The 19,365-nt window shown below is 55.7% G+C and overlaps 1 protein-coding gene across 10 annotated transcripts in view; it reads left to right on the forward strand.

Annotated features, from left to right (window-relative positions):
* The window catches only part of LRP8 (LDL receptor related protein 8), a 79,711-nt gene that overhangs the window by 17,059 nt on the left and 43,287 nt on the right, over positions 1-19,365 (forward strand). For 7 of the 10 annotated variants that reach the window (XM_049110436.1, XM_025427668.2, XM_025427670.2 and 4 more), the window contains exon 3: positions 18,840-18,962. In XM_049110436.1, the coding sequence (XP_048966393.1) occupies positions 18,840-18,962 (123 nt within the window). Of the gene's footprint in view, positions 1-15,501; positions 15,720-18,839; positions 18,963-19,365 lie in introns of those variants that run through there. The other 3 variants (XM_025427667.3, XM_025427669.3, XM_035715884.2) reach the window with 3 other exon arrangements.

The raw sequence follows: 19,365 nt of genomic DNA on the forward strand, positions 1-19,365 counted from the left end.
GTACCTTCAGCATCCCTTTATAGAGTGTGGGTTTCCCCAGGCAGAGTTAGGTCACTGCCATCTTTTCCAGCACCCCGTGCCCAACACAGGGCCTCACACACAGGAGGGGTTCAGTGGATGCTTGTTCAGTGAATGGATGGATCCTTGCTTGCACACCTTCTGGGGTAGAGACCTCACTTCCTCATATGGCAGCTCTATTTCCAGAAACAGTGTTCTTTCTGATTCTGTCCTTGAAAGGCCTCATGGGTCTCAGACCTGTCACAGGGGCCACACAGAGCCCCTTGCTGACCATGCTGCCTTAGAGCAGCCTTGCAGACCAGAGACACCCTCCAGCTCATCTGTCTCTTTGGTGGCATCAGACAGGGCTGGGTCTCCACCACGACTGATCTGTGGGTTATCAGTAATCACAGCTGTCATTTATCGACCTTTACTCCATGCCTGAGAGTAGCTCATTTGATCTCCCATCAGCCCTGTTCGATAGGTACTGTTTTATCCCCCGTCTTACAGAGGAGAGGAATGAGGTAGAAGGTAGCAGGTGGCTTGAGGTCATGTGGCTGATGTCTAAGTCAGGAGGTGAGGGGCGGCTGGGTGGGCAGGTTCTGTGGCAGAGTTTGGGAATATGTGGGGCTTGGCAGGGCTGAAGAGGGGCCATGCTCTGGAGGTGGATCTGCCCCTACCTTCCTCCCCACACTACTCCTGGGCAGATCTTTGACACTAGGGTTTCAACCGGGCAGTCCTTCGGGAGAGACCTGGGACTTGAAGCTCAGAGCCTGTCCTCGCCTTGAGAGCAGGGTGGCACCTAGGGATCTTACCGTGGCTGGGCCGAGCTGTCAGGTAGGTGGTGGGGAGCTGGGTCTTCTGCTGCTCCTTGATGTTGGTCCTGGCTGGAATTATCCTCCCCATTAATATTAATAATGGCAGTCATTAATGATAAATTATAGTGTGTCCACCTCGTGCCAGACCTCAGCTGGGTGCCCTGGGGGAATGCCAGGAGTAGACAGTGGTACCGATCCTGAGAGCAGGGCATGCACTTTCCACCACATTTATCTCTTCTCCAGAGCCTGTCACTGGCTGGGCACTCGGCGGGGGGAGGGGGCAGCTTAGTAAGTCTTAGTGGTGGAGAAACAGGTTCCTGGGCCCCTTTGGTGGGATGCAACTTCTCTCCTTTTTCCGTCATTCATAGACTGATTCCACAAACATTACTGCCAGGCCCTGTGCCCACCCCACATGGCCCCACCGACTGAGCTCACCCCTCACCTTGGCTCTTTAGTTACCCACTGGCTCGCCAGTGAGTGTACTGGGTTGCTCTGCTTGCTCACCCCCTTGGACTATCACTGCCCTCTCAGTGCCTCGGGTCTGTCGTCTGTACAGTGGGGTTCTAGCAATCCTCTCCTCAAAGGCCTGTGGGAGGATTAGATGAGGTGATGACCACAGGGCACAGTAATCACTCAGGAGGGAGTGGCTGAGATGAAGATCCCAGAACACGTCTGCCTTCTGTGGGTGGCCTCGTGAATCCCCTGACACCCCCAGCCCTCTGCTGCGGGGGTGGCGAGGCACAGAGGGGTGGGGAGATGCAGTGTGTGAGTGGCGAGTTCGAGCCCTGGCGGCTGGGCCTCTGAGGTCTACATATTTGCCACTGCACCAGGCGAGGATGAAGGACTTAACCTGAAAGCTCCTTTGGAATTAGAATTGCAGAAGCTCCTGGCTGAGCTCTTGCAGGCTTCCAGCCCCCAGATCCCAAATCCCTCCTAATCCTAGGAAGGAGGCAGCACCCCCTCCTCCCACATCACGTCCATCAACCGCTCCCAGAGCCCTCCCTGGGCCTGTCACCTCCCACAGGAGCCCCCAAGCGGCAGGCGAGGGCCGGGGCTGCGAGGAGGGGGGATTTCCAGCTAGGGTTGAGATCTGTCACAACATTAATGTTAATTAAGCCTCGTTAATTCAGTCCTCTGCTTACGCAGAGCTCCTGACAGCAAATTACTCATAAGTGAGGCGGTAAATTTATTGCTGCGTTTTCCCAAACACTCAGCAGCAAAGCACGTGCCCCCGGGAAAGTCAGAGGGAAGGCCTGGGGTGCGTGTGGCGTGGTTCCTGCCAGCCTAACACGCCTGGGCCCTGTGGCCCAGAGAGCAGCCGGGGCTCAGCGGGAGACCGGGACAGGATGGACTACGAGCCAGTCAGAGCAGGCTGCTGGGGCATGTAGTGAGCTCCCCCTCCCTAGAGGCATGTAAGCGGGAGGACAGGGGGTATTGCAAGTCCCTCTGGACCTGCCCATTATCTTTACCCTCATCCATCTCATGCTGCAGACGATGGAGCTCTGTGCTTTGTTTCCTCCCAGACTGCCTCACACAGTAAGGCCCCTAAAGAGTGAATTTGGGTCTGGACTCAAGCCCCATAACTGCTGTGCAGTTTGACAGGAGCTCAGTGGCCTCCTCGGGGACCGAGCCCCTGGTCTGCCGAGGCCGGACAGCCCTGCCAGGGATGCTGTGAAGGAGTCTGTCCCTGTCCCGGGTCGTGGGGCAGTCTTGGAACCAGGACCAGGCTCATGTCTGGGCAGATGGCCCTGGAGCCCAGCCCCCCTTGCTAGGCTAGGTATCAACCCTCCAGGGCGGGATATATCCCTGGCCCCACAGTCCTCCCCTCAGACCTGCTTCTCTCCTTGGCTTTGAGCTGTGCCATGCCTGAGACGTTTGGAACAAACCCAGGCTCTGCGTACCTAGAATTTTTTTTAATTAATTAGAGCATTAAATGGTAGCCCTCTGGGAGAATCCCACCATCTGGCTGTCGTGAGAGAAGCAGGAAAATCTATGCATATTTGTCTATAGTGTGTGAATGTCATGTGAAGCCACCTGTGCATGTGTGGGTGTGCAGTCCGTGTGCTGTGGCGTGTGTGCACGGTGTGGCAGTGTGTGTCTGGGTATGTTTGGTGTGTGGGGCACATCTCAGTGTGCAAGGTGTGCCTTTCTGTATGTGCGTGTGCTCATATGAGAGTACACGTGCCATGTGCATGTGCCTGAGGGTCTGCACGCCTGTCTGAGCACACTTCAGGCCTCGCTTTTGGGGGCGGTGAGTCATGCTGGGCTGTGTGCAGAGAGGGGGCAGACCTCAACCCTCCTGGCTGAGGTGGAGATCACAGAGTGGGCCTCGCACGGGGGAGAGCAGGGTGGCTTTGGCAAGTACACACGTGGCCTGCAGGGGGCAGGCGCGGAGGGTCTTGTTCCCCTTTTGACAGATGGGGAAGCCCAGGCCTGCCCAAGCACAGAACCAAGGTATGGAGGGGCCAGGACTGGCACTCAGGCTCTGGAACTTGCTGTGCCATGCTCATTCTGCTCTGCTGGCCAGTGTCTCTTGCCTTTGGCATCTTTTATGCTGTCGAATTTTCATGGTGACTTGGAGATGTTCTTGAGACAGTACCACCCCCATTTCTCAGGGCTGCTCAGAGGGCAAGGTCAGGACTTGCACTGCAGACCCCATGTCCATCCCATTTGGGGAAGGAGGCAGCTAGGCCACTGTGCTGGCAAGGAGGTGGCATCAGGTCAGGACACTGGGCAGATATAAAGCTGCAGGGACTAGGCCTGTCTTGTCTCTCTCTGAGCCTCACAGGGTGGTTATAAGAACTCAATGAGGAGAGGTGTATACAAAGAGCCTTGTAAACCCTGAGGTGCAGTGGATAGATGAGGGTCTGGACCATAATCAGGGCCACATGTCCCCAAAGTTCTCTAAGGAGATGGCCAGGAGGTGGCACCCTAAAAGGAGGCTGGTGCCCTCCCTAGCTTTGCAGATCGTGAACCTTTCCCCAGAACCATCAACCTGGGTGCTAGCACTGTCCCGCAGCTCCAGCCTCCCATATAACAATGAAGTAGAGCAAGAACAGGACCCATAAAGCAGTGGGACTCACCCTTTATCCAACAGGTGTGATACTAAGGCCCAGAGAGGGTGAGTAACATGCTCAAGGCCACACAGCCCTATGGTTGGTACCGGAACCCAGGCCTCTTGGCTCCTAGCTCTATTCTCCTTGGTACTATGGCTGTGTCTTTAGAAAGGAAGAAAGGGGACATAAGGAGTTTCTTGTCACTGGGGGGAGGATGTGGGAGTGCCAACCAACTAACTGGAGAGAACGTGGGATCCCCTGAAGCCCGGGTCATTATACATAAATGGAGGACTTTTATTTATTTATTTATTTATTTATTTATTTTTATTTTTTAAAATTTATTTATTTATTTATTTATGATAGTCACACAGAGAGAGAGAGAAAGAGGCAGAGACATAGGCAGAGGAAGAAGCAGGCTCCATGCACCGGGAGCCCGACGTGGACTCGATCCCAGGTCTCCAGGATCACGCCTTGGCCCAAGGCAGGCGCTAAACCGCTGCGCCACCCAGGGATCCCTAAATGGAGGACTTTTAAAGCAGTGGATTAACAACGATTGTTTTTACTGTGTATGCAGAATGCAGTGTGCTGAATATGGTTTGTAAATTCTGTATAGATAGAAAAGACCCAGGCCTCAAGATTGCTTGTGTTCATTGACTCATTCGTTTGTCCCACACACATTCCCTAAGTGTCCCTTCACTGCCCACCGTGTAGACCTATCCTACCTCTGGTGAGTTGCTAGGCTGGTGGGGAAAGATAGTTGAGTGACAATAATCCAGGGTGATGAGTCCGTGACCAAAAGAGGCCTTGGGTCCCACATGGGGACATGGAAGACTTCATAGTAGAGGGGGAGCGTCCAGAGAATGAGGAAGATGTATGAGCCTGTGTGACCCCCTGACCCCCCCAGCCTCCCATGAGCTTGACCTTGGACAGGCTCATCATTCACCCAGAAATGGGCCGTGGAGCACCTTCCAGCTGCCCGCCCTGACGTGGCTCTTCAGGGAACCGCCTTCCTACTTACACATGGAAAAACTACCTTAGAAAGAACCTGGAGGCCCATGGACGACACAGGTTAGGCCTCCCGGTGCCCTTTAGTAACCATAATGGGAACATCTCAAGGACCTACTACTATGTACAGAGTCAGGGAAAGGGAGAGCCACTGAGAAAGGTTGTACTTTCCATCACTGAACATTTTCTAATATTTCTATTTTCTGAAATGTTAGAATATCCTAGATATCTTCTAAGTGCCAGCCGTATGTCAGCGGATAGACGAATCTCACAACCAAGTACCCTGCAAGTCAGGATTCACCATCACAATTTTAGATGAGGAAAACCCAGGCTCTGAGAGGTCAAGTCACCTGCTGGTGGTCACATAGCTGCTAAGGGGAGGGGATCTAGGATGTCAGCCCTGGTTCCTTAACCTGCTCCTGGTGGGAGGGGGGCTGTAGTGGGCAGCAGACCAGTATGGCCAAACCTCAGTGCTAGGAAACAGTGTCTACTTGAAGACAAGGTGGAAGCGGCTGGAAGTCCCCGAGCAATGGGCATGTTCACAGAGCAGGCTATTTCAGAAGTGGCTTCCCATTCACTCACGCTGTGTTGGGACCTGTCTTGTTGGAGTTACCATGCTGGCTCAGAACCTCAGGGTAAGGGGTGAGCAGTGGCAGAGATGGCCAAGGCCTGGGCAGGATGTGAGGATCTGCGGGCACCTGCCCACCCCCTTCTCCACTGTTTCCTGCCTAGATGTGGCCCAGAGGCCTCATACCTGTCCTGCTGGGCCCCTGGCTGGAGGCAGTGAGTGGTATCCATGCCATTAACTCTGCCCAGATAGGTGGGTGGTCTCAGCCAGAGCCCTGAGCCCCAGCTCTGGAGCACCCTGAGATGTGGCCAGCTCTGAAGGTCTTTCCAAACTGCAGGGCTTGCCGGCAGCTAGCAGGGCACCTGGTACACAGTAGGCCCCTGGCTTGAGTCTTCTGGCTTCCAGCAATGGAGATCTAAGACTTTCCAGTTAGAGTAGGGGTCATTGGACCCTCCCCCGGTCCCTCTCAAGCACAGGACTGAGGGTGTGGGACGCGGGGAGGCCCTGGGGACCATTGCACCAAGCTCTCCCTGAAGGGCGCCTGGGGACCCCTCTGCCCTGAGCTCTTTGCCAAGCAGTCCAGTGGCAACGCGTGCGTGGGCCTGCCTTTCCTCCCCAACTCCAGCACGGCCGTCTCCTAGGAAACGGGGAATTTTTTCTCATTCCCATCATTAGGGTGCCAGGGCAAACAAACAGCCTAATCCAGATGAGCCCTGGGCCACAATCACATTCTCTTTTGGGGTTTTCTCTTTATTTCTAGCAATTTTGAGAAGACTGAAGTAATTGGTATTCCATACAGGTTAATAGAATTGCTGCCTTCTCGGTATTATGCCTTAATTTCCTTTATCGTGTAGCAAGTTGGAATTAATCGCTCCTCTCCTTCCTTTTTTCCCACCGAAACCTATTACCAGCCTGTCTGGTGGTTAAAGTCATTTTGTGGCAGCTCTTGGCTCCTTTCCACTTCCCTAGGAATCTTTCTGACCAGAGCCAAAGAACAAGGAGGGGTGAAAAACCCATTTGTACAAAGTGGGGATCTCCTGTTGAGAACTTATTTCCCTCTCTGTTCAAGAGGAAGGAACGCGTCCAGCCTCCAGCCGGCACAGCTGACTGAGTCCCCTGTCGCTGAGAGCATTCAAGAGGGCAGGATGGCCATATGTCAGCAGTGGGAACAGAGGATTCCTGCACTGGGTGGGGGAAGGGGCAGGCCTTTGCCAGTCCTGGCGCCTGGATGAGAACCTTCTGGGGCTCTGTCTTCTGTCTGTGGGTTTAAGATTCTCTCCATGATTTCAGAGTTGGACAGCTTCTTCGCATCCACGGTGCTAACCCTGGGCCATTTGGGTGCAAGTGCGTTTTAGACCATGTGTGTTAAGATTCCAAGGGCCTCTCCTAGAATTGAAATGTCTGTTCAGTGATTCTAAGAGTCTGTTTTATGACTGCGAGTCTCTCAGGCTGCAGTTAGTTCTGCTCCATGACTGGGTCTTGGGAAGGAATGTAATTGCTTTGCTGAGGCTGCCTTGGGAGTGTGACCTCTGGGTAGGCTAGGCCCTCTCTGGCCTCCGTTTCCCCAAAATGTAAGAGTTGGACCAGATGGCCTCTGGGGCCTGACTCCAGGTATGTTCTGCTTGTAATCTACCGTCCCGCCCCCCATGGCCCCGTCTGTACTGGCCACCTCCCGGCACCTCGGGGGACCCAGAGCATTCTCCCATCTGAACCGAGCCCCTTGTGTACTTGCCCTTGGCCTCTCCCCTTCCAGCAGGGAGGCAACCAAGTTTTCTTCCAAAGTCCCAGCAGGAAGGTCAGTGGAGGTGATGGTAAGAAACCACACAGTCATGGACAAGAGCTGCATTGCCTTTGTAGGCTGTACAGTTCACCAGATAATTTCAACACCTGCAATCTCCCGTGATCTGTGCCCTCCAAGGGGTGTAGTTAGGGTTAGCCCCATTTAATAGGTGAGGGAGCCGAGGCTCTGGGAGGTTAAGTAGCTTCCCCGTAGTCACACCGGTGGTTTCAGGACATCGAGTGCCCTGCTGACGGTGTAGGCCGCCCGCCCACTGGACAAAACATCAGCAGCCCGAGGTGATGTGGGAGCTGGAGGATGTGGGAGCTGGAGGCCCAGGGGCCAGCTCCCCCAGGAACCTGCTGGGCAGAGTTTCCACATTCCCACGTCCAATGGGAATGGGTTTCCACATTTCCATTCCTAGCCCCTTCCCCAGGATGTTGAGGGGCTTCGGAGAGTGGACCCCACTGCCTTCCAGAAGGACCAAGACACCAAAAAAAAAAAAGAAAGAAAGAAACCACCTTCTCCATCTGCTTTTAGAATCAAACTTTGACTTCTGGATCAAACCAGAGTCCCCAGTCCCCACTGCTGTCAACCAAAAGCACCTCTTCCCTGAGGTCCAGCCTGAGCTCCCAGCCCTGCCCTCCGCCCTGCCAGCTGTCTCCACTTGCAGAGACGGGAGGTGCTGGGAGGGCCAACACCCCCAAGTTCAGTGCCCTTGTCTTCAGCCAGGGCACTGAGACTCCTCAAAAGGGGGGCATGGCTGAGGCCACATGGCAACCTCACCCCCCTCAATTTCCTTGGAGAGCATTATGGATAAAAATGCCTAGTTCTGGTTCTGCTTGAGCCCTGTCACCTTGGGACAATCCATTACTTTTCTAGGGCTTTGCTGCCTCATCTCTCAAAGGTAGTGATGCCCCGGGCACCCTGTGTGCCCCCTCATAGAACTGCTGTGAAGAGCAGGGCCCAGGAGAGAGCTAGGGGCAGGGAGCTGGGGTCCCATATGCCATCAGCACCACCTCCATTTGGGATCTTAGTTCTGCACATTCCTGCTGGACTCTGCCGAGTTTCCAACCAGACAGTCTCCATCCTCACAGCAGCCCTGAGATCCCCCTCCCAGGTCTGCTGCTCCTCTGTGGCCCCGACTTTCAGGGCCCTTCCCCTCTCCCCATGGAACAGCCACCCAGAACCAGTTACCTCCTCTGCTGTCCCTGTCAGCCAGCTGCACCCCTGCTGCCCCTCCTGGAAGCAGGTGCTGACTGTGCTCAGCCCTGCCTGCAGGCCTGGAGAGCCCTTCCTTCATCTGTCCCTCCCGTTCTTGACCTGGTGAGGGCCCAAGGCAGGCCCATGAAGGACACACATGACAAACCTGACTCCTTTCTCCTCCCACGTCTAGATGAGGAGACTGAGGCACAGGGAGGGTAAGAGATTGGTCCAAGGCCACCACAGAGGTCAGGGAAAGCCTGCAGGGGAAGCTCCGAGGCCCCGGCCACTCAGAACCCTCTTCCCCAGCCCAAGCCTGGGTTTGTGGAAGGCTTCCCCCAGGGAAGAAGCCCTGTGAAGGGCTTTCCTGTAGCCAAGGGCCCTGCTAAGATGAGACAGGGAGGGTTTGCTTCCGCCTGAGGCTGGCGTCATGGTGGGTAGCTGGGCCACCAACGGCTGGCTGACCGCATCACTGGGATGACTTACTGAGCTCTCACCGTGCTCCGGTCTAGTGGAGGGGAGGCCTCCCCCGGCCGTTGACAGGGAGATGAATGCTGTTCTGCAGGGCTGCAGATCTTCACCTCGCCGCGGGCCGCCGGGCTGGGTGTAGTCTGGAAGGGCTTGCTACGGGCACTGCCCACATCTGACCTGCCAGAAATACGGCAGCAAAATAAGCAGCCATGGGAATGGAGTTTGTAAATGCTTTCCCTGAGTGCTCGGGCCCTGTGGGCCCCAGGCTGGGTCTCCACGCCTCTCTGCCTTGTTGGCTGCAGAGGGCGTGGTCAGACACCATCAGTAGTAGATGCTTGGGTGGCTCAGTCCATTGAGGATCCGACTCTAGATTTTGGCTTAGGTCATGATCTCAGGGTCGTGGGATCAAGCCCTGAGTCAAGCACCATGCTCTGCTCAGAGGCTGCTTGAGATTCTCTCTCTCCCTCTGCCCCTCCCCCTGCTTGTGCTCTGTCTCTGTCTCTCAAATAAATAAATAAATAAATAAATAAATCTTTAAAAAGAAAAAAAAGGTTCTTGAGCTGGTCTTGAGGAGGGAGGAGAGAGGGATGCACACCTCCTGCCTGGCAGAGCTGTGTCAGTCAAGGTAGCTGGTGGGAAAGCCCACGGTTTGTCCGTGACCCTTGTGTGGATGTGGAAGCCATGGGAGCCAGGGATGGAGCCAGAGCAATTAGCAGTGTAGCTTGAGGTGTCCATGAGGATTGTGCTGAGACACTGGTCATCTTCCTGGGGAGGTGGGAACCTGGCAGGACCAGGAAGGATGGTTTTCTGATTATGGAGAGGACTCCAGCGGAGCAACGGCAACTGGCTCTGGTTTTATGGCTCCCACCTGCAGCCACAGAGTGGGCTTACAGGGCCTAGGGACAGAGCCACAGTTCCCACTGTCTTTCATTCTCGCTCTGGACCTCGTGGTGGGTAATACTACACCTCTGGAGGAAAGGCACTAGAGAGCCTCTTGTCCAATCCAGCCATGCCGTGGAGGAAGAGACAAAGCACCCAGTAGGCAGGACTTATGCAAGGTCACGTAATAGAGCCGGGCCTCCCAGGCTAGACACGGGAGATTTGCTGCCGGTTTGTCACCAGGATGGCCCAGTGAGGCACCTCTTGGGAAGTGCACTTCTCCCAGCTGCCCAATTGGTGGAAATGTTTGCAGTTTCCCCTTAGCCAGGGCCACTTCCCCATGTGGTCAGCCACTGCCTGGCAGGTGGAGGGTGCTGCCTCGACATGACCACAGGGGCTCGGTCCCTGACTGCCTGTGGGGTGGGAGGAGGACCGCCCCCCTCCCAGAGAGGCCGGGGTCATAACTCCATCGTTCGCTCCCTGACCACCAGCAGGCCCAACCCGGGCTGTTGCCCCAGGCAGCGCCTGCCCGGTCTGTGTCCTTGGACTCCCGTGGCTTGCAGAGTCTGCCCAGGGAGCTCTTGAAACCTGAGCGGTCCGGTGGGGGTCACCCACCCTGTGGGTGCCAGAGCCTGGTTGCAGTGGGATCTGGAGTCTTTTCTGCAGAGGAAGAGGTAGAGCTGCCCCTTCTTTGATCAGGGGCTGGTGGTAGGAGAGCAGGGCCGGGAGGTGGGGACCTTGGCAGTCTCTGCTGTTGGCCCGAGGGAGGGGGAGCCATGAACCCCAGCTCGGGTGGCCTGGCTAGGGCTAGACCAGAAGGTCCCTGGGTGGGAGGAGGCTGAGTCCCCTCTGGGGCCAGCCGTCTGCTCTCCACCGAGTAGATGGGCAGCAGGAAGCCGGGAGCCCGGCTGGACTGTGGCTGGAGGTCATGCAGTTTTCCAGCCGCACCTCCTCCCTGGAGGCTCTACTCTGAGGGCACCACGAGTCTCCCTCTAGCTGTTTCTGGGGCTCTAACATCTCAGTGCCAAGTGGATGGCCCAGATCCAGGGTGGGAGCGGCCTGAGCTGTGTGCCACCTTATCATCTAAGCAGCACCCTTCTTGTGATGTTTGGTACTTTTGTAGGCACCAGCCAGGCCTGCGGATCCCATTCACCTCTCCCCACACCCACCTTCCCCCACCCCTACAGCTGTCGCTGGCTCAATACCTCCTGTGTCCACAAATCACTGTGACAGTTAGACCCCTTTGTCGTCAGTCCCTCGGAGACGCTCATCTTCCCCGTGGCGACAGGGAGTCCCACATACCCCAGCAAGGGCTTGAACCTCCCTTGGTGACGGTGGGACTGGGGGCCGGCAGTGTCTGAGAACAGCTATGATGTGCTGGGGCCCAGAGCAGGGTCTGGGCTTCGGAAGCCCCAGGTGACCCTTTTGGAGGGACAGCAACATCTCTGTCATAGAGCCACACACCTGGAATTTCAGAAGGGCGTCCTTAAAGACCTGTTCGCCTGGGGAAACTGAGGCACAGAATGGGAAGAGGTCAGAGCCATAGGTATTCTCTGAGCACCCACTTGGCGTGAGACCCCATGTGAGGGGGACAGCGGGATGAAGGAAATGATGGGAATGATGGTGAAGCACTGCTGTGCAAACAGGTGAACATCCAGGCTAAGGACGTTCAGGAAAGAGCCCTGGGCCAGGAGAGACGGGACTAGAGTTCAAGTCTCCCCAGGAAGACTTGCTTAGCCCCCCTCCCCCCCTGGTCCTGAGCCCTCTCTGCATCCTCACCTATGAGGATGGCATATCTCTTGAAGGACCCCGAGCTGAGGGCAGTATGGAGACCCCATCTCCTCATTTAAGAACAACGTAGTGTGGGCAGTTTGTGAGCAACATTTGTGTCCTCCTCCACAGCCGACCATGGGATGCCGTGCGGACCCTACCATCCCTCCGCTGCCCCTCCTCCAGCTGGGGAATCTGGCCCTACCCAAGTGCCACCTCCCCCAGGAAGACCTCTCTGTGGCAGCCTCCCATCCAGTCTCCCCTCTGACCTTCCAGACCTCATATCCACACCTTTTTGTTTTGTTTTATCATCTGGACAGGTTATAAAATGTGTAGCTTCTTAGTGGAATAGTTTGGAAGAGGAGGAGAAAACCTGGAAAATTTTGAGGGAAACTGCCGAATTTAGAAAGCAAAGATGCCCTCACCAAAGAGTGGTCCTCCCAGGCCCACTGCTTTGTTCTTCTTCTTCTCCTTCAACCCTTCTCATGTCCCCCTGTGGGGCGGCCCTCACCAGCCACAGCCTCAAACCCTCCACCCCCACCGCCCATTCCCAGCACCTGCTGCTGCTTCATTTCCTCTTTCTCCCCAGGTGGGATGAGAGGGTGGGGGACAAAGCACACTCAGATGTCACCTGCTGATGGATGGTGGTGGCCGGAGGCCCCAGAGCCTGCTGGGCCGCACAAAGCTGGGAGCCAAGCCCCGCCCACCGCACTTGGTGGGTGTTAGGACACGGTGGGAACCATTTGCCTTTCCAGCACCGCCAAGAGCCTTGAGTGTGCTTGTCAGCATGTGGGGACGCTCAGATTCAGAGATGTGGTGCCTTGCAAGGATGGAGTTGGAGGCCATGCACAGCTGGTGGCCATGTGTGCCTTATGCAATGACGGTCCTGAGCTGGGACTGCCCGTCATGGGGCTGAAGGTGAGCAGATCACAGCGTGCTTAGAACCTTGGCTCCTTAGAGAGTTAGAATCTTAAATCCTCAGAAGCTGTTCTAAATGTTAGATTAGAGCCACGGGATCTTTTTTTTTTTTTTAAGATTTTATTTTTAAGTAATCTCCACACCCAACATGGGCCTTGAACTTATAACCCCAAGACTGAGAATCATGTGCTCTACTTAGACTGAGACCACCCACCACTTAGACCCACGAGAATCCTTGACCAGAAGAATCGTAGGAACATCACAAATCCAGGAAGGGCTTTGGGGGGGTGGGAGTTGGGGCTTGAACCTGGTGCTGCTAGGGATGAGCCTTGAACCCAGGGTTTCATGCCCCCGCCCGGGGCCTGTTTCAGAATTGTTCAGGGGATGATGAGGAAATGGGTAATGTGTTCTCCCCTCACCCCATTTCTAGTAAGTAGTGCAGCTCCGTTTTTGCCTGTTTCATATGTCGAGGTTTTACTTGGAAAAAGAGTTCCCCTGCTTAAAAAAAAAAAAAAAAAACAAAAACAAGTTTTCAGGCCCTGCACGGTGCTGCAGCTCCGTGCCAGGACCTGCCACAGCCAGGGAGGGTGGCTGTGGCCCATGGGTGACCGAGCAGGCAGCCAGGGGCCTCCCCGGAGGGGGTGCAGGTTGCTCTGGACCACAGTCTCCTCCTCCTCCTCTCACCCCTGCTGTGTTGTTGCTGCAGCCAGAGAACACTTGGGGTCTGTCGTCCCGTTGACTGGGGTGACAGTTTAATAGTAGCTTCCTGGGCTGTCATTTAAATCTGCCTGCCAGGTTAGTAGGCCGGGGCGGGCTGGCACGCCCCCTGCCCCCACCCGGATCTTCATTCTGCTGGCAGCGGTTGTCTTGGCAATGCCAGGGCCTGGCGAGCTCTGCAGTAGGGTAACTGGCAGGGGTGGGGGCGGCTCTTTCATCTCCCGACCCGGGTACAAGTGGCCCAGCTGCCTTAGGGCCAGGCTGTGGGAGCCAGAGCCAGGTCCAGGCTTAGGAGAGGAAGTGGGAGCAGACTGGTCCCTCTGTGCCCTAGGAGGGGAAGGGAGCTACTCTTCAACAGCCATGTCAAGCTGGACTCTACCTTGGCTATGGGTCTTTGCTCTGCCCTCAGAGAATATTCCCCGGGGGCCCACGGCCTGTCTGCAGAAACCTGAGGGCTTGCATTCCTGACGACTCTCCTATCCCCCTGTGCCATGTGGCCCAATACCCGTCTCCTTGCCCCTGCTCTCCTCTGCACAGGTCCCTGCTCTGACAACTGGGATCCCCTTTAGCCTCACTCTGGGCCACGTGCCCTGTGAATACCTTCTCCTGTTTTTCATGGTTTGGTGGAGCTGGCCCAGAGACCGAAAACTAGGTACCGGCTTCAGCTGTGTGACCATAGGCCTTTGTGCCTCCGTGGGCTTCATCTTATCTGCAGGATGAGGGACTTGCCCTGCAGCAGTATTTCCTCAGATGTGCTTCATTGATGCACTTGTTTCCTGGGAAATTAATAGACGTGGCATCTAAAAAGGAGGTTCCTTGGCTAAACAGGTTTGGGAAGTGCTGGGAGAAACAAAGTCAATCTGATATCTGCAGGCCTTCTCAGGACCTTCAGTAAGCCAGTGGGCATCATGGCTCTACAGAGGAGGAAGACAGCAAGTCTTATCTGAAACATCTGGGTGGATGGCTACTCCTCCCTTCTCTCTCTCCTACCCTTTGCCTCTCTCTTCCTCTGCTAGGGGCCAGTCATCGTCTCTCACAGTCTCACCAGATCCTCAGCCAAGCCCAGGCAGCTTAGAGACATGCGTATTTGTTGGCTACTAAGCAGCAGCCCCTGTCCTTAGTGGAGGCTGGGTGAGTTCAGGGGAAGGGGCCTCTGAGGGGCAGCGTGGGGCCAGGCAAGGCCAGTTGGTCTCCAGCCCAGGGGAGCTCCCAGGCCCCTTGCCTCCTCTCCAACCCCATATGGCCGTCTGCTGGCCCCTCCACACCCCAGGCCCTGTTGTCCCTCTTCTGGAATGCTCCTTGTCCCTCTCGTCACTCCCACCGGGTGGTTAACTCCTCTTATTTGGACTTGGCCCCCTCCTTCAGGATTCCTTCCTTGATTCCTGGGCTGGGTCAGCTTCCTGGTCCCTGGCTCTCTGGCGTGCAGAATGGGAGAGCTGTGTGGGAGCTTGCGGCTCTGACAGGACAGAGCACTGATTGCTGAGTGGAGTCACACCAAGCAGCTCCACCTGGCAGCCCTGACCCATCTTTGCTTTGAAATCCCCTGTGTGCCCTGGGGCTGCCAGTGGGGTGTGGGGAACAGCAGTGTGAGGGATGTGTACTGTCCCCTGGAAGGAGGTCTGGAGGTGGAGGAAGCTGGGAGGGGCTGAGCGATCATGATAATTTCACAAGATCATAGACTCTGGGTGTTGAGGGATCTAAGATTCAGTCGGCGTCATACCTCCATCTCCCAACTGAGGCGGTGGCCCTATATGACTGATGGGCCTGACGTCACGCACACAGCAGCCGAGGCTGCTGACTTCACATGCCTCCCTCAAACTTGCACCTTTAAGCTTCTCCGTTTATGAAGCTCCAACACCATCCTTAGCCCGTTCGCTTCCCACAACCTTGTGTGTTTGGTGAAGCAGGGTTATTATTTCTGAATGTAGGTGAGGAAAGTGAGGCTCAGAGAAGTTGTATAACTTGCAAAAGGTCACACAGCCCATGTGTAGCAGAGTGGAGTTCGACTGACCACGGCGTGTCTGATGCTTTGCTCTGCCTGTGTTCTTGTTACAAGTGGCAACGCCTACCTCCTTTGTCCCGGATTTCCCATTCTCCCCGGACTCTGCCCTGGGGTCGGCTCCTCCCCACTGCCCTCTGGAATCCCAAATCCTCTGTGGCAGCCCATCTGTTACCATGGTAGCAGATTATGATGTCGCAGACCCTGGATGACTATGCACAGCTCCTGGATGTGGGGCACAGGGGCTCACAGAGGTGGGCATTGTCCAAGGGGCAGACTGGCATGGAAGGAAATAAATCCCTGGAAACTGGGGCCACGGCCTCCAGCCCAGCGAGGGAGTCCCTCTGGGAGCTGGAGCCAAGGCCAGGAATGGGGTCTGGCATGGCCTGCTCCTATGGCCTTGAAAGGCCGCTGAGCCCTCCTGCCGTGGCAGGGCTGTGTAGCCTCACACCTCTGCGGGCTCCTTGCGCTGACCGACCCAACACCGGGATGCTCACCGGGGTCTCCTGGGACAGCCCTGTTGCCTTTTGTCCTTGTACAGGTGCTGCCTGGGAAAGCCACGATCTCCGAGTGCCCGGAGAGGGAGGGAACTAGCCCAAGGTCACCCAGAGAGGAGGTGGCTGTGCCAGGATCCGGTCTTACCCCCTGCTCCAAATCTTTCCATCTGGTTACACTTTCAGATGTGGCGTACGGAGGTGATTTAGTTCTGGTCCACAACCTGAGAGCAACCATGCTGCCTCAGTTTCCCCAGAGTGGTCCATTAGCAGAGACGGGTCACAGGTGCATGTCTATTCTGGCACATTCCACGGGAATACTTTATGGGGTCCTCTGAGCCATGTGATAACACGGAGGTGGCTGACGGCCTTCGTGGAAAGAGCCCAAGCTTCAGCAGCTGCCACGTGGAATTAAAATCCCACTTCTGCTGCCTGCCGGCATCAGGTTCCTCTTCTGTCAGACGGGCTCCACAGCACCACCAGGATAGATGTGCAGAGTCCCTGGGGTGTTGGGTGAAAGGTGCCAGGCCAGAGCCAGGGTGGAAAATGTGCAAACGGGTCCTGACAGTGGACAAATCCCTTCTCTGCACACTGACATGGGACATCCATCCCTGAGGCTGCTGCTTCTGAACCTGGTCGGCCTCAAGGCTGCTGGGCTGCCCTCCAGGACTGCCCTGACCTCCCAGCCTGGCACCTCCAGGGCTCGGCACACGGTGGGGCCAAGCTCACTCCCAGGCTCCCAGAATGCTAGGGAGGAAAGGGACTGATTTTGATAGTGTCAGCTGGCCCAGACCTGTGACCGGGCCAGCCCCTCTGTCCCCTTCTTCTTCAAGTTCACCTTGCTTTTTTGGGTTCTGCCTGTTTTTCCTCACACGGAGTTCCTGGGGGATAGAGTGGGCTGGTTTCTCTTCTGTGTGCTCAGTGTGGAGCCTGGGATGCAGTGAGCACGGATGCAAGCTCACTGAACGCTGAGCCGGAGCTTCTGCGGGATTTCCCCCCTCATTTGAGGCTTGTCTTCCACACCTGATGCCGCTGAGTGTTTTGTTTGAAGAGCCACAATGGGGAAGCGAGGGACCTGACTGTGAAGTCAAACTGTGGCCCTGCTCCCACCCACGTGTGACCTTGGCCATGTACTTAACGCCTCTGGGCCAAGATGTCTCCATGGGGTCAAGTGGGGACCTAAGTGGCCCTATGTCGTGAGGTTTCCTGGTAAAGCATCTGCACAGAGATGGGCACACAGACTGCACTTGGAGAATGTTACAACAGGATAAAGAAGACACTAGGATATACATTTCTTTTCTGCGGAGGCCGAGCTTCTTGTTCAAGGGATACGCTGGTCCTCACGTGGGACAATGCACTGGGTGCTGTGGTTCATAGCCGTATTTATTTCAGATGATTGTAGGCTGTGATTTTAAAAGACCGTATTGGCACCTGTTACCAGCACCAGCTCCTCGGTGCGGAGCTCAGGGAGGGCTGCTTGGGGGCTTGGGCTGGGAGGCTCGAGAAGTGGTTGTGATCCCTGCTTTGCTGTGTTTCCCTGGGCCAGCCCCTTTCCTTCTCTGGGCCTTAAAGCCCCCTCCCCCGCAAATCTGTAGGTATGCAGGTTCCTCTCATTTCTTCTAGCTCTGCACAGAGAGGTACTCTCCTAAAGAAAGTGTGAAGAAAGCTCATCTTAGAATGTAGATGTATTTGAAGGATTCCACTGAAAGGCAGATGTATAACTGATTCAGGAGACCCAGTGTCGGTCCCCAAATCCAGGCTGTTCAGGCCAGGGGAGCAGTCACATGGCCTCAGAGGCAGCCCCAGGGCCTGGGGGAGGGTTTACATCATCCAGGACTGGCCACTGGGAAGAAGCTTCCCTGGGAGAAGTGTGGGAGCAGAGGCTGGGCAGCCAAGCCCCCGTTTGGTCAGTGTCCCCAGTGACATCTGTCCTGACTTGGGTCCTGTTCTGAATCCGACAGAGTCCCTGCCCTGGAGGAATATCAGGCCAATACAGGGACAGGGACAAAGGCAGACTCTGGTGGCCCCTACCTTATTATCCCACTTTTTGTTACCAGCTGTGAGAATTTAGTCTCTACATAATGGCCCCTGTGAAGGTACAAAACACCTGTTTCCTTTGCTTCTAAGGCTCAATCCATAAAAACGGGAATAGCAGCAGGGGCACCTGGGTGGCTCAGTGGTTGAGCATCTGCCTTTGGCTTAGGGCGTGATCCCAGGGCCCTGGGATCAAGGGTCCCTGCATGGAGCCTGCTTCTCTCTCTGCCTGTGTCTCTGCCTCTCTCTCTCTGTGTTTCTGATGAATAAATCTTAAAAACCCAAAAAACCAAACCAAAACAAAAAACAGAGTAGCTGTTGCGGACTGCATCTTCTGTGCCAGGACCTCTTTCCATATTCTTCAGACATTGTAACTTGCCGCTCCTCCGCAGAGCCCTTGTTTGCTTCTTCCCATTGTATAGATAAGAAAACAGGCTCGGTGGTTCAGTAACACCCCCAAGGTCACGCAGACAGAGGCAGAGCTGGGATTCAGATGCCTGTGCAGAGCCTCCCTCCAAGGCTGTGAGTGCCTCGAGAGCACTTACTCGCGGGAGATGGAGTGGGTGTCTCACCCAGTAGATGCTTTTTTCATCACCCCCAACAGAACATACCTCATTAATCTTGTCTCAGAGTAATCATTTGCTTTTAGGATTCATTAGCAATAGCTCCCTGGTGCTTCCAGAGGAGCCTGGTAGGGGTAGCAGGACAGGCCAGTGAAGGGGCTGAAAGCTGGCTGAAGGGGCTAAAGTCATTGCCATAGGTGATCAGGGAAGGCTTCCTGGGGGTGGTGGCAGTGAAATTGGACATTGAGGGGAGGAGGAGTGAGGAATAAGACAAGAGAACAGGCAGTCCTTTGGAGGATGGATCCAGGTGCCCTTGCTGACCCTGAGGTCCTAAGCTTGGAGGCAGGGACAGCTGTCACCTGTCTCTACCAGATGCGCAGCAGATGCCTGAGGAATAAATCAGAGCTGCTCTCCTGTCCTCCCTTGGTTAGCGAGGCCCTCTGTGGCCTGTGGGGTGGTGGGAGGTCACATGGTCCTGCTTTCAGACGGAACATGTTCTGGTCCCCCCAGGGCCACTGGACTGTACCCTGTGCCCACTAGGCCCCTCATGCTCTTCTCCTTGTCCCACAGCCAAGAAGACCTGTGCAGACAGTGACTTCACCTGTGGCAACGGCCACTGCATCCCAGAGCGGTGGAAGTGTGACGGCGAGGAGGAGTGTCCCGACGGCTCTGATGAGTCTGAGGCCACCTGCAGTGAGTCCTGGCCCTAGGGTGGGGGTGGGAGTGCTGCTCAGCTTCCTCATCAGATCCTCCTTGTCAGGAGGTTGGGAGGCTCAGTTGAGGTGACCTGTCAGCCACCGCTCCAGACCCTCCTTGGGCCGCACCATCCGGGGCTCCCAGTGAATGGCCAGGCGTACCCAGTGCTAGTTTCTGCTGGTGTCTTGCAGCTTGGGTCCTGCTCCTGGAGCGCCCAGACCTAGAAGCAGCCAGAGCGTATCCTCCGGGTCTCCCTGCAGCCTCCCCCACTATTTTTCTGGAGGACTCTGATCATAATTCTAACAGTACTGGTAACAGCAGGTGCCTATTAAGTGTTGACTGTGTGCCAGACACAGTGCTAGGCTCTTCGTGTGCACTAATTCATCTTCTTCCCACAGCA

The sequence above is a fragment of the Canis lupus genome, chromosome 5 (genome assembly GCF_003254725.2).
Source record: "Canis lupus dingo isolate Sandy chromosome 5, ASM325472v2, whole genome shotgun sequence".
Lineage (NCBI taxonomy): Eukaryota > Metazoa > Chordata > Mammalia > Carnivora > Canidae > Canis > Canis lupus.